This window comes from Crocuta crocuta, unplaced genomic scaffold (assembly GCF_008692635.1).
Source record: "Crocuta crocuta isolate KB4526 unplaced genomic scaffold, BGI_CrCroc_1.0 scaffold17, whole genome shotgun sequence".
Taxonomy (NCBI): Eukaryota; Metazoa; Chordata; class Mammalia; order Carnivora; family Hyaenidae; genus Crocuta; species Crocuta crocuta.
Genome location: NW_027532041.1, coordinates 2,089,777 through 2,104,646, shown reverse-complemented (window position 1 = coordinate 2,104,646; position 14,870 = coordinate 2,089,777). Strand labels below are relative to the sequence as shown.

At 40.0% G+C, this 14,870-nt stretch overlaps 2 protein-coding genes across 12 annotated transcripts in view; one reads left to right on the top strand and one right to left on the bottom strand.

Annotated features, from left to right (window-relative positions):
* DNAI4 (dynein axonemal intermediate chain 4) overlaps nucleotides 1–9,395 on the bottom strand; it is an 83,599-nt gene extending 74,204 nt beyond the window's left edge. The window contains exon 1 of the mRNA XM_077776343.1: nucleotides 9,260–9,395. Coding sequence (XP_077632469.1) covers nucleotides 9,260–9,306 — 47 coding nt within the window. The 5' untranslated portion in view covers nucleotides 9,307–9,395. The remainder of the gene's footprint in view (nucleotides 1–9,259) is intronic.
* A 185-nt stretch (nucleotides 9,396–9,580) lies between these two features.
* Nucleotides 9,581–14,870, top strand: part of MIER1 (MIER1 transcriptional regulator) — a 59,426-nt gene continuing 54,136 nt past the window's right edge. For 3 of the 11 annotated variants that reach the window (XM_077776306.1, XM_077776304.1, XM_077776301.1), the window contains exons 1-3: nucleotides 9,924–10,009; nucleotides 10,778–10,878; nucleotides 13,636–13,712. In XM_077776306.1, coding sequence (XP_077632432.1) covers nucleotides 13,653–13,712 — 60 coding nt within the window. In that variant the 5' untranslated portion in view covers nucleotides 9,924–10,009; nucleotides 10,778–10,878; nucleotides 13,636–13,652. Of the gene's footprint in view, nucleotides 9,693–9,923; nucleotides 10,014–10,777; nucleotides 10,879–13,635; nucleotides 13,713–14,870 lie in introns of those variants that run through there. The other 8 variants (XM_077776309.1, XM_077776302.1, XM_077776303.1 and 5 more) reach the window with 8 other exon arrangements.

The window sequence follows — 14,870 nt, the reverse complement described above, 5'->3', positions numbered from 1 at the left end:
AATTAATGTATTCATTTATTTAAGAGGAGAGAGCATGTGTGAGTAGGGGAAAGGGGCAGAAGGAGAGAGAATCGTAAGCAGGCTCCATACTCTGTGCAGAGCCTGATATAGGACTTGATCCCACAACCCTGGGACCATGTCCTAGGCTGAAATCAATAGTAAAAAACTCAACTGACTGACTCACCCAGGTACCCCAATACTTTTGTTTCTAATCTCCCTCCATTTATACTCTCTTGAACCTGATCCAGTCAGGTTTTAGCCCTTATCATTCCACCAAAAGACCTCTTACCAAGGTCCAGTTACTTCCACAATATTAATGCCAAAGTTCTCATCTTACTTTCCAGCAGAATTTATGCTGCTCCTTCTTTGTTCTTTGACTTTTTTTTTTTAATCTGGATTGCAGGACACTTTCCTTGTCTGGTTTTCCTTCTACTTTTTCCGCAGCATCCCTCTTGGGCTCTTCCTACTTCTGTCTATACTCATAGCCTAGGTGAACTCATCCAATGCATGATTTAAAAATGATCTATATGATAATGACTCCCAAATATATATCTCTAACTGTACCTATATCCTCTGAACCCTAGACCTATATACCCACCGCCCTACTTGACATCTCAGACTCAAAATCAGCATGTCCAAAATTGAGCTTCTGACAATCTCGCCCTCACCCTGTCCAGCAAACCTACTTCTCTTTCAGTCTTCTCCCCTTTCTGTCAAAGATAACACCATTCTTTCAGTTGCTCAGGTGAAAAAACTTCAAAATATATCCCAAATCCAACCATTTTGTTATCATCCTGTTGCCACCATCCTGGTACAAATAACTATCCTATGTCTCTTGCATTGTTGCAGTAGCTAAGTCATCTTCTTGCTTAACCTCAATCCCCTACAGTCCATTCACCACATGGCAACCAGAGTGATCCTTTAAAACACAAGTTAGATAATAACACTACTCTGCTTACAACCCTCCATTTGTTTACCATCTCATTCCGAGTAAAAGCCCAAGTTCTTATTATGACCTAAAAAGGCCTACATGCACCCAGTTAGGGTCCTGACTTCATGTTCAATATTCTCTCCCTTGTATATTCTATCTAGTCACATTGGCATCCTTGATACTGCCAGGTGTATTTCCTTATCAGGGCCTTTGTCCTTGCTATTCCCTTTACCTGAAATGCTCTCTCCAATAAATGTACATGTTTAGCATCCTTTCTTCCGGTCTTTACTTAAAACCACCTTGTTAGTGTGACCTTCCCTGGCTCCCCTACCTAAAATGTCAAATACTCCTCTCAAATATTTCATATCCCCTTGCTTTATTTTTCTCCCTAGGACTTATCCAACATAATGCATCTTTTACTTACCTATCTTATGAATCAGCTGTCTCCCCACTCCATAGAATTTAAGTTCCGTGAGGGTAAAAATTTGGGCCTGTTTTGTTCCCTGCTATATCCCCAATGCCTACAGTAGTTCTCAACACACAGTAGCTGCTTAATGAATAATTGTTGAATAAATCATTATATCTAACTCAAAACATTGAATCTTCATACTCAGATGTTTACCAGCCTACTGAGTGGCTCTAGCTAAATATCTAGAAGACATCTCAAACTGAATAGATGCATAATGAATATCACCCTTACTCATAAACCAGTTCTTCTTTTATTCCCTGTAGGACCCCAATCGAAAGGACTTAGTGAATGATGTTACATCTATCAATTAGGTAGTCATTGAGATCTAATGAGAGCATTATCAGTGACCTCCCCAAATCTCCACACTCTTAAGTTTTATGGCAAGGAACCATGTTTATCATGTCCACAATTATAGCTCCAGCTCTTAGCACTCTGCCTGATGGATAGGCAATCAGAAAATACACACTACTTTTTGAAAGAAATTAAAAGTACCTGTAGCCAGTTATGTTAGAAATTTATGGTATAGGGCCACCTGGGTGGCTCAGTTGGTTTAAGTGTCTGACTTTGCCTCAGGTCATGGTCTCATGGTTTGTGAGTTCAAGCCCCACATCAGACTCTCTGCTATCAGTGTGGATCCTACTTTGGATCCTCTGTCCCCTCTCTCTCTATACACACCTCCCCTGCTTGCAAACACATGCGTGTTTTCTCTTTCTCTCAAAAATAAAAATAAACACGTAAAAAAAAAAGAAATTTGTGGCATATCTCTAACTACATTAGAAAATAGATGTTTTCAAATGAGGCAAATTAGAGAAGATAACCACTTTGGTAACCACTACAGCTGAAAACAGAGTCAGGATACAAGTGGTCATGTACAATTGCACATTCTTGAGTTTCCTGAAGCAGGAACCTCATTTGTTTTGACTCCTGTAACTTCATTATCTAGGGCAATAACTGAAAAATATAAGGCTTTCAATTGGTATCTGTAGAAAGAACTCCTGATGATCACTTCCATGTACACAGAGGCAAATGACATTAAAAACATATGCTATATACACAAATCTTACTATGAAATAACCACAAGAGGAAAAGTANTAGTTTAATGGAAAAATGGTAGTTGTTTTTTTTTTTTTTAGTATAATTTATTATTAAGTTGGCTAACATACAATGTATACAGCGTGCTCCTGGTTTGGGGGGTAGATTCCATGATTCATTGCTTACATACAACACCCAGTGCTCATCCCAACAAGTGCCCTTGTCAATGCCCATCACCCATTTTCCCCTCCCCCCATCAACCCTGTTTGTTCTCTGTATTTAAGAGTTTCTTATGGTTTGTCTCCCTCCCTCTCTGTATTTTTTCCCCTTCCCTTCCCCCATGGTCTTCTGTTAACTTTCTCAAGTTCCACATAGGAGTAAAAACATATGATTTGTGTCTTTCTCTGACTAATTTCACTTAGCATAATACTCTCCAGTTCCATCCACGTTGCTGCGAATGGGAGGATTTCATTCTTGGGATGATGGTAATTCCAGTCTAAACCAAATAAATTTCTTTCACTCATTCCAATTATTTATAAAACACTACACATAAGGTCCTGTACTACACACTGGCAAAGATACAATATGAATCAGATATGGACCCTAAGGAACTTATAGTCTAGTAAAAGAGATAAAACATATATATGATTATAATGCAAGTACAAAATTATATTTTCCTCAGAAGAAGTACACAGAAGATGAAATGAGGGTTGTATTAAGATTACTTTCACTGAGAGGTGTGAACAGAGAAATTATGAGTGACATCTGAGTTAGGCCTTGAATTTTTAAGTGGGATTCCAAAGACATATTTGGGGTGTGCATACATATGTGTGTTTGTGTTTGGTGCAGGCGGAGGTGAAGGGGGACAAAGGTATTGGAGCAGGATAAAAAATGCATCCTGAGGAAACATCTTTGTGAACAATGAAGGTAGAAAAGTATGTGGTATATATAGGGAGTCCTAAATGATTCAATTAAATGCATGAAGGAAAACAAAGTTAACCTTTGTAAAAGTAAAATAGCCAGGTTAAGTCTTTGGAAATTTTTACACAAGCAAGAGAGTGCCTTTGAAGGTTTTTAAGTAGAATAAAGTGACTTAAACTATGCTTCAGAAAAATTCAGCTGTATGCAGCACATACTAGAAGATAGTTAAGATGCTATGGGCATAGTCCAAGTGAGAAATAATCATGGTTTAACACGGGTGGCAGATGTAGAAATAAAACAAATACAACATATACCATATTAAGCATGTCTTTTTATTTTTTGCATCTTGATGCTTTGACATGTAAGAACTTGTTGACCCTGGAGGGAGACTGCCCTCCCAAGGCTAATGGATTCCTGTACACAGTAAGGGACTCACCTATGAGCACCTTTTCTTAAACCAGCCAATTCAGAGCCTAAACCCTTAACATCCCTTATCAGTCTGTTAGAGATCTCATTCTCTGGGCCACTATCCATCTGTCCTCATCACCCTTGGGACAGGAACCAGACAATTGGATATAGTCCCTAAAATCAGAGCCTTCTGAAGTTATTTAAATGAGCCCATTGTAAACCTGCTTATTCTGCTTTGTCTGTTCTTCCCACAGAAACCACAATACAGGTTCTTACCCATATTTCTTCTTGTTCTACCTCGACTGGCTCTTGTGCTTTCTTACGTGGCCCCATGTGGCATGCCGTGCCTCCTGTTTATAGGGATCCATGAGTATTTAAAATAATCTCTCTCCTCATAATAGTTATGTCCCTGTCAAAATGTCTTACCGTGCCTGATTAAAACATATCTCAGTCACCCTTAAAAGATAGCAGATACAGAACTGATTGGAAATTAGTAACAGATAATAACAATACCGCTTAAATTTTAAATTTCAAAAAACTTCCATCTATATTCTCCAATTCTTAAAATAACTTGCAAGATATTTAATAGTCATGTTTTACAAGTATGAAAACTAAAACTCAAAGGTCAATTTAAATGCTCAAGCTCATCCAATAATTCACAGGCTATTAATCTATTTGTTTCTTTATTTGTAAATTAAGGTTAATGATAGTACCTATGTCATAGAGTTAAGGTGATGATTAAACTAATCTTCACTTCTAAAACACAATAAGAAGTTAAATTGTAGATATATTCATATGAAATATCAGTGATATCTTGATGGAGCCGTCTGGTATCAGTTAAAAATGCAAGAGTAAAGTGAATTTTAAGGGAACAGAAGTGAAAGCTGGAGATTCAGATTTGGGAATCTTTGCATGGAGATGATGATAATAAATGAACGGAATCCCAAAATAAAAATCTAAAGGCATAAAAACAAGGTAATAGAGTTAAGGGGAGAAACCGGAGATAGTAAAAGAAATCAGAAAAGAGGTATTTTGAACCAATAAAGTTCAGGGATAAGATCAATATTGATCAGGAGAAGATCAATATTGTCAAATGCTGCAGAAAGGTACAAGTTCAGAAAGCGCATTGAATTTGGTGACTTTTGAAAGCTTTTGGTAACTCATTATTAACCTTTGAATAGTTTCTGTACAGAAATGGAGACAACAGATTGCAAGCGTTGAAAAGTGAACATAGACGTTTCTGGTCCAACATGTAGAGACCACAAAAGTCATCAATCTTGTTTTTATAACAACAATCTTGTTGTTTTAAATCAACAGGTCTTTTAGATCCATCATTCAGTTCATAGGCAAACCACTGGCCTGAAAGTTGGGCAGGAGAAAACAGAGAATCACAACTTACTGAGTTAGAAACTTTGCAACTGGGGCCAGCAAATGGCAGGAAAACTTAAAGGATAATTGCTGGAGACTAAGGGTATACTAATTTGAAAGGTAAAAATTCCTGAGGGCCCAGCCTCACACAGAGGCCCACCATGAGACCCATCAGGCTCTTGGGATGAGGAGAGAGAAAAACTACCTAATAATTCCAGCAGGGAGCTAGGGTATTAAGTATTCTAAAATATACCCAGAATGTTCAGTTTTCCTTAACAAAGCCTTGCTTTCAAAGAAAACTATTTTACCAGAACCTAGCCAATGTGCGGGAAGGGAAATACACAACTCCAAGACCCTCTTCTTTTTCCATATAAGGAAAAAAAAATCTGAGAAACACTTATGAAGGTCACAGCGAAGGGACAAAGGCCCACTAAAAGACTAAGACTAATCACAGGATTATAGAACACTTCCTCTCCTTCCAACATCTTATCACCACACCAACAGGTCTCCTGTACAATAACGGGTCTGGAATGGGAAGAAATGCAAGGCTCAGACTCTATGAAGGAGTCTCTAGGGAAACCTAAAAAACAGGAGACAAAAACAAGGATACCAGAGGAAACTGAAGTCTCATAAACCTACTGCACAGCCCAATTCCTAGTCAGATAAATACAAAACCTCACATTAAAGGCTTATTTACCTCAGTTCATATTATGTGATGCAACACTGAGCTTTCAACAAAAAATTACAAAGCATATCCAAGGGCAAAGAACAGTATGAAGAAACAAAGCAAGCATCACAGCCAGACTAAGAAATGGCAGAGATTTCAGAATTGTCAAGAATGTGGATTTAAAATAATTATGATGAATATGCTAAGGACTCTAGGGGCACCTGGGTGGTTCAGTCAGTTAAACGTCCAATTCTTGATTTTGGCTTAGGTCATGATCTCACAGTTTGTGAGATTGAGCCCCACCTTGGGCTCTATGCTGCAGCATGGAGACTGCTTGGGATTCTCTCCCTCCCTCCCTCTCTCTCAAAATAAATAAATAAACTCAAAAATATATGCTAAGGACTCTAACAGAAAAAGTAGATAGCATGAAAATTCTAAGAAAAAATAAAAAAGAAATGAATGAACATGTAAGAAAGTAGAATAGAGGAACTGGGAAGAGAAGTGGGATAAAAGCATTGAAGAAAGAGTGGTTGTTTTTTTTACCAAGAAGGGAGATTGTTCATATTGCTAAGCTAATGGGAAAGATCTAATGTAGGAAAACCTGGAGTGAGAAAATGGAAAATTGGTAAATACATGTTTTATGAGATCCTTTCCATGATCAGGATTAAGTCCTAAAAGGAGAAGGATGAGAAATAACATTGGTTATTGGTTAAACCAATGGTTGTAAACTTTAAAGTCTGTGAAATTTTGCTTTAACTGGGTAACATGGCTATCTCAAAAAGTGAAGATTATACTACTTCCTATCTCCCACCTGATTCCTTCCTTAACAGGTAATCTCCTATGAATTTGTAATTATGTAAGAAATTCCCAAGAGAATTTTTCTAATCCTCTCAGCTACTATGAGAGTTATACGACTTTTTAAAAAAATTTTACATAAATTCAACACAATTTTACTTTAGGATTCCTATACCTATAAGTAAAAACAAAAACGAGACAGGATGAACAGTAACCAGTATTACTGAAATACATTTTTCATTCGTTGAGTCAGCAAATATTGAATGCCTTCTTCATTCAAGGCAATAGGAGTGAACAAAACAAAAACGCCTGGCTCATGGAGTACCACTATTTGGGTGAAGACAGACTAATAAAAAAGTATATCATATACCAAGTAGGGATAAGTGGATAAGTTTACTCAAGGTTGAGGAACTGGAAGTGCTGGTAACTAGAAAGATTATTATTTTATGAAGGGTGGATATTAAAAAAATGTTTTGAGGTTTTTTTTTTGAGAGAGAGAGAGAATGTGCACATGAGTGGGGGAGGGGCAAGGGAGGGAGGCAGAGAGAGAGACTGAGAGAGAGAGAGAATCAATCCTCTTGGGGTTCAAACCCAGGAACCATGAGATCATGACCTGAGCCAAACTCAAAAGTCAGACGCTTAACTGACTGAGCCATTCAGGCACCCTGAGAAGGATTTTTTAAAAAATATAGTTTATTGTCAAGTTGGTTTCCCTATCAAACTCCGTGCTCATCCCAACAAGTGCCCTCCTCCATGCCCATCACCCATTTTCCCCTCTCCCCCAACCTCTATCAACCCTTGGTTTGTTCTCAGTATTTATGAGTCTCTTATGGTTTGCCTCCCTCCCTCTCCATAACTATTTTTTTACCCTTCCTTTCCCTGATGGTGAGGATTTTTTGATAAGGTGATATGTGAAGGAAATAAGTGAGTCATGAGGCTATCTAGGGGTACAATATACCAAAGAACAGCAAATGCATAAGCCTTAAAATGGGAAAATAATGTGCCTGATATTGTGGAACAATGAGCCAAAGGTAAGAGTCCAAGGTGAGACCTGGTGGCTCTGTAATGACGTGAGCTTTTACTCACATGGGAAAAACTGGAGGGTTTTAGGAAGAGCCACAGTGATTACTAAGTTTGGGGTATTAGAAGACCATTTAGGTGATTACTGTAATGTGACAGGGACTTATATTAGGGAGTTAGTCTTGATTTATTTTGCATGTAGAAATGATAGAATCTGCTGATGGAGTGGGGCATTAGAGAAGTCAAGGGAAACTCCAAGGTTGTTTACTGAGTGAGTGGAAGAGTGGGAACTGTCATTTACTGAAATGGCAAAGACTGCAAAGTAAGTAAGAGGGGGAAATAAGTTTAGTTTTGCATTTAAATTTTGAGATGCCTATTTACTTCTAAGTGCAGATGTTGGTTTTTTAAAGTCTGCTTTTAGGAAGAGGTGCTGGTTATAAATATAAATTTATGAATCATTGGTATATAGGTGATTATTTTTAAATTTTTTAATGTTTATGTATTTTTGAGAGAGAGCGAGAGCACGCGCAAGCAGGGGAGGGGTCGTGAGAGATGGAGACACAGAACCTGAAGCAGTCTCCAGGTTCTGAACTATCAGCACAGAGCGTGACACAGGGCTGGAACTCATGAACTGCAATATCATGACCTGAGCTGAAGTCGGACACTACACTTAACCGACTGAGCCACCCAGGCGCCCCTGTATATAGGTGATTTTTAAAGGCATAAGACAATAGAGGAAAAAAAGGTGTTTAAAAACTGACTCCAGCAACACTCCAAAATTTATATGTGGGAAAGAAGAAAAGGTACCAGCAAGTAATTTGGAAAAGAAGTAGCCAGAAACCAAGGAGAGAACTAGGGAGGAGTCCTAGTTCTTTGGTGTCCAAGAAACCAAATGAAGTGATTCAAATGGCCATTCACTTGGATGGACGCCTATTGCTGATCTTCACAAAAACTAGTTTGGTGGTGTGACAGAATGGAAAAAAGACCCTGAGAACCATGTTCAGGAGAGAATGTTAAGGTTCTCCTCCAAGAGCTCTCCACAATTGCTGTTAAAGAAAGATGAGCTGAACTAGAGGAGACTGAAGGAGAGATGTTGAACGTCTGAGAGAACAAACGTGGTCTGGAAGTGTGGAAGAATGGATGAATCAGGAAACTTTAGTGCAATTGCTGGGCAGCACTAAAGAACCATTTGAAGTTATAAGCGAAACAAACCCACAGAGCTGTGTGTTCTTCTCCAGCCTCTCGTTCAAGTGTTGCAGAAATGGCAGAACAGTAGCAGGAAAGGGTTTTAAAAGCACGATAGCATGAGGAGGCAGAAGAACTTGGACGACACAGCATTAGTAAAGTTCAGTCCTCTGGCTCACTGAAGCTGAGGATTGAATGGGGGCAACAAGCTTGACCCGGCAGACCGGAAAAACCACCCCAGGAATGTTAGGAGGAGGAGCGGTTCTAAACAAAGTAGGTCTTTTCCTGCAGAGCAAGCACAGCAGTAGGGGGTTCAAAAGGGCTGTACTAGGCCACGGAAGGAGATACTGCGGCATGAGAGCTTCGAAGGGGAACTGAACCCAGACGCACTAAGAGACTGGATCTAAAAGGGCTCCCTCCGAGACCCAGGAGGATGGACTAAGGTTTTAAGGCCGGAACTTACAACCAGAGGTTCTGCTGCTTGCGGCTGTTTACTGGAGAGATAGGCATGGTGGCGAAAGGCTGTGGAGTGGTGGGCCACCCCTTCCCTGGCTGCTTCTGGAGTCCCTGCACCCTATCCCCCGGCGTTAGCGGCTCTGGCTGAGTCTCGGGAATGTTTGCCGGGCGTCATGGAGACGGAGGAACCCTGGCTCAACAAGCGGCCGCGCGGTTGGCTGGCGGCTAGAGATCGAGGAGGAGGGCGGAGGCGGAGGGGAGGACAGAGGGTTGGTGGAGCAAGAGGAAGCTCCGGACGACGACTAGAAAAAGGAGGCGGGCGGCCCGGGCCCCAGGCCCCTCCCAGGTTCTGAGTCTCCCCGGCTGCAGGCGGATGGATGGGGCTTCTTCAGGCGGTGGCGGCAGCAGTGAAGGTGGCGGCGGCAGCAGCGGCAGCGGCTGTAAGTGCAGCCTCCATAAACCATCTCTCCTCTCCTAGTCCTGATTGGGATGAGGGGCTCCTAAAGTGTCCTCGGTCCCCTTTCTCTCCTTCCCCTCCCCCACAGTAGAGTACCACCCGGAAGACTCTTAACTTCCGGGGAGGGGCTGAGAGAGAACGCGCCCGGCCCGCTTCCCCTCCCTGAGTGCGTCGTTCCCCGAGGCGCATGCGCAGCTGCTCTCTGCCGGGTACCCCCTCCCAGCCCGGTCTTTTGCTCTGGCGGTGGCGGTGGCGCGGATCTTCCCCGGCGTCCGAGGCGCGCTGGGAATCCGCTGCGGTGTGAGTTCGTCTCGCGCAGTTCGCTTCCGCCCCTTTATCCTGTATGCTCCCGAATTCGGTCGGGGTGGGGCTAAGCCTACCATTCCCCCTGTGGCTCCGCCTCTTTTTCCCTGTAGAGCCGGGTTCGGTCCCAGCCGTCCCTTGGGTGGCTTTTGCTCGCACTGCAGTCCCGGTGGTGAGCAGGGTCCTGGGCAAGCGGCTTTTTTCGGAGGGAATGAGGGAGGGAAGAAAGACTGGAATAAGGCTCTCCTGCCCGGTGGGAAGATCCCTGGGGACAGATGCCCTCCCCCTCCTTGAAATGGCCTTGTTCTTGCAGCTTTTCGTGAAAAGATCCCTGGCTGGAAGCCCATCTCTGGTCCTCGGTTGCTGTGTGACCTTGGGCGAGTCCCTACTCCTCTCTGGGCTCCAGTTATCCCTAAAGCTTTCTCCAACGCTAAAAGTCTTAATTTTGCAGAAAAGCTTGTGCAGTTAAGACTGGCCCGTCTACTGGGGCCGCTAGCCCAGATGACGCGGAGTTGACTTGAACCTTCTTGAATCAGGGATGGAATGAGGCGACCTATTTATTGGGTCGCTTTTATTCCTTTACAAATGGCATGACCGACCCAAGGCCCATTAATGTTTTCCTAAAATTGTCATGGGATCCTTGTCCTAATTCTTGGCCATCTTTTTAAAAAAGGAGAGACAGGTTGAGAACTAGAGACATGGTGAGCTTGCGGTGTCATCATCTCTGGTCTCATTACTACTGAAGCTCTCTTTCCTTTGATCCAGATGGTGTGGTGGCTCGATTCTCCCAGTGCCTGGCTGAGTTTCGGACGTGGTTAAGAACCAACTGGTTGAGGTTCAATGCAGACAAGACGGATGTGATGCTGGTAGGCAGGGGCACACTTGGAGATTAAGGGAGGGAAAATCCAAACTCCCTCAAGTAATATAAATAATACATTACTCTTCCTGTATATTCCAGTGTTTGAGAACTGATGATGGGCCAATAATTTCCAGAGTTTGGGTGAGATAAAAATAACATGTCAACAATATTAGGACTGTAAAAAAAAAAAAAAAAAAAGTTTGTGATAATAAGATAAAATGGGGCCGCTCGATAAAACTCTTTATGTAAAAACTATGAAAAAAACCAAGTCTGTCCTTTGAAGAACCAAAAGGCTATGTAAGTGTTTGGGGATGGGTTTAATAATAAAAACCAAACTAACAAAAAGATGATGCTGATTTTTGCATAGCTGTGGGGTTTCCGAATGTAATGCATTACTGCTTTGTAACTTGCATTCTGCCAACTAAAGGTAAACTCTAAATTCATCTAAAATGTCATTTTTAAGTTTTTTGATATTTAGGTATTTTCAACCAAATTAGTAGCAATCCATAAATTTTTACCTTCACATAATATGTAGGTTGTCACTTTTACATAAAAATTTTAGTAAATAGTTCACCACATAATCTCAAAAGGGACTCATGGACTCTGAAAATTGTTCGGTAGAGAATTTGTTGTTAGGGTTTTGAATGCACAGCATTCATGTTTCATTCAAACAGCCCTAGATTAAATTGTTACAGATATTTTCTTGGAGCATTTTGAGAGGTAGCGGAGTTGCATAACATTTTATGTAGTGTAGGCATATAGTACTTACATTTGCATCAGGTATTGGTACTGAATAAAAGGTTATATTTCTTAGGTATATGTAAATTGCCAGAGTTGTTTATTTATTGGTTACTTTAAGGTACTGGTTGAAGTAAAATTGTGACCTTAAAATGCTTTTGTTAAAGGAGAATAGTAACTGAAGGGTTCGTGTGTGTGTGTGTGTGTGTGTGTGTGTGTGTGTGTTGTGTATGTATGTATGTGTATTATACCCTCTATAAAAAATGTTTAATAACTTTTTATTGGGAGTATTCAGTAAATTGCTTAAAAATCATTTCCCAATATAAAAACAGTTTTGAGAAGCTTCAATGTGGTGAAAGTTCATGTTAGTTTGCCTGAAAATAAGGAAGCCTTTAGGTGGGGAATGGGAGCTAAAGAGGCATTTATTCAGGCTTTGTATAGAGATTTTTTTTGTTTTAGGACATTAGCCACAAACCTCACATAAAATTGGAATTAACCACACTTTTTAGTTTAAACTTTAAACATTTTACTACATAATTTAACAGAACTATCATTTTGGATATCACGTTAATACATACTTCAAAACAAACTAATGATTTTAACAGTTCATAGGTATTGGTGAATTTTCTCATATTAACTCTTGTCATGTCTTGTTTTTAGCTTTTCTAGTATCAGAAGGCATTAAAGACTTATATTTTGTTATCCCAAATATAAATATTGATTGTTTGCACTTAAACACAAAGAAAACATTTGTTGAATTAATGCAAAGTTCTGAAAAAGTCAGGGAAATGGATGGAAGTAACTAGGGGATAGATTCTGGTTTAATAAAAAGAAGAATGTTCCAAACATAGAGCTTTTTCTGAAAAGAGCAGTCTCTTCATCAGTCATTGGAGGTGTTTTAGCATAGGCAGAAAAGCCTGGTCATAGGGAAACCTAATGAGAGATTCCTACCTGAACAGGGTAGAAATTGACTTGAAGACACTAAGATTCTGTGGCTAATGAAAAGTTAATTTTTGCATATTTGATACTGAAGAGGTAAGCAAGAGTTTTTGAGAAAGACTTTGCTCCTCAAGATGGTTCCTAAAATGTTGAAAGATAGAAGAATAACATGGGAGTAAAATAATGCTGAATTCAGTAGTAATGTGTTAGAAATGACTTACAGTGTTGGAGCTATTTCTCTTTATCTTTAGAATATCTGAACCTAAAAAAAATCACTGAACTCACATTTTTTTTAAAAAGGGAAGGAGAAATAGGTAGAGGGAATGTCCCCCCTAAACGATAATGCCATTTATAATTAGTAAAACTGATACACAATATTAATAAACTTAAAAGTCATTTATCAACAACAGGGGCTATCCATTCAAATATGTCCCAGTGGGGTTTTCTTGACAATTTCAGAGTTTATTCAGTAGTGTAAGGGACCATGATCCCCAGCTTTTTAATCACAATTGGGATTTTTTTGTTGAGGTTCAACTTAAGAATCAAAGACTAAATGGACTTAAGCAGGCAAGTTGTTCCTGTACCTTGCATTTTGACAATACTTTTTAAAATTTTTCTTTTTGTGAACCAGCTAAATTTCATCTATTAACTTTGGTATTTAAATGGAAAATACTCCTTTATCCGCATGGTAGTGTAAAGCCTGAGTTTCTACCTCTAGGCACCTTATTCTGTCTTTACCCACCTTAGGTGTATGCACATCAATTGTTCTTTGCCTTCAGCTGTTTCCCCATCAAGCATCTCTCGTGAAAACTATATAAACACAAACGTGAAAACTATATAAACACAAACGGATTCTTCAAAAAATGGCTTTTGAGTCCAGAGGACTAAGGTAATTCAGTAGGGTAATTCTATATACCTGTGCTAAAATATTTATTCCCCCCAAAGAATCCTGAAAAACACTTTTATATAAGTATTCTAAAAAAATAAAATGAAAATACTGTACAGTACAGTTAATGGTAAAAATTGTTTGTAGATTTGGGAACCTTAAAAGTTTTCCTTTCTCTTCTTTCCCTTGCTTTTCTTTCAGTAGAAAATGTGCATCAGATGTTTATGTTTAATTGGTTTACAGACTGTCTGTGGACTCTTTTCCTGTCAAATTACCAGGTAATGTCCTTTCACTTAGCAGCTTCATATACCTATAAATGCACAAATTATTCATGCACAAATTATTATTGGACATAAGAATTTCAAGTTAATGTTGAATCTTTGTAAAAAGGAAACTGCTTAATAGATTCTAGAATGTTAAGGGAATACAAATTTAAGAAAACAGCCATGTTGCATTGTAAGTGGAGTATGAAAGAAAAATTGTGTATGTGCACATTTATGCAGTATATTATAGTGCTGGCATCACAATATTTGGAATGACTTTTTATATTTAACTGGTTGATTTGGGTAATCATTTTTTTTGAAATTGCATTAAGAAGAACCCTTGAACATTTAGGGGGTAAATGGTCTTTTTGAAATTAAGATTTAAACTCCGGGTTTAGTAAAATATGTTACTGCATGTTTCAATACCACCTTTGTATTAGCCGGTATGTGCCTTAGTAATGGAAGTGAAACATGTTTGTTATTTCGCAGTCATTGGCCCTGCACTCATTAGAATTGTTTCAAGGCCAATTGGCAGGTGTAGGCCAGTATTTTAAAATAAACTTTCAAATTGTAGGCATTTCAGGCATTGCAAATAAGCAGGTTCTCCCTCTCTGCAGTCAAGTCAGAGATTATATCTATCAAAGAGCAGTTTTTCTGTATTTCGCATTTTGAAATTTCCTCTAGTGCAAAATTCAAACATTGCACAATTATAATGCTCCTGGCATCTCAGGAAGCGTGTGAGGTAAAGCAACAGAGATGTGAGGATGGCAGTCTACCTATCCACAGTCCCTTAATCTCTGACCTCTAAGGTTTGTGGATGTGGGATTTTACATTTCCTGTCGGGAATCGACCGAGAGAGAAATACTTGTCTAGAGACAACCGCTTTCAAAGCGCACTACTTTGCGCCTTTGCCGTTGTTGCATCACAGCAACATCCGTTTTCAGCAAATGCTCTTCGAAAAAAGCCTACATGTAAAATACAACGTATCTTTTCCCCTGCGGTGTGAATGCTGGACGCGGTTTTGGGGCACTTTCCGTGACCTCTCTGGTCCCTTAGAGCCCTCTCCTTCAGCTCGAGTCGCAGATCCGCTAGGGCAGGCGAGGCGCCCCGCGCGGAGAAGCCCACCTACCCCCCACACCCACCTTGACTCCGCCCCCTCGCTCTCCTCCCTGT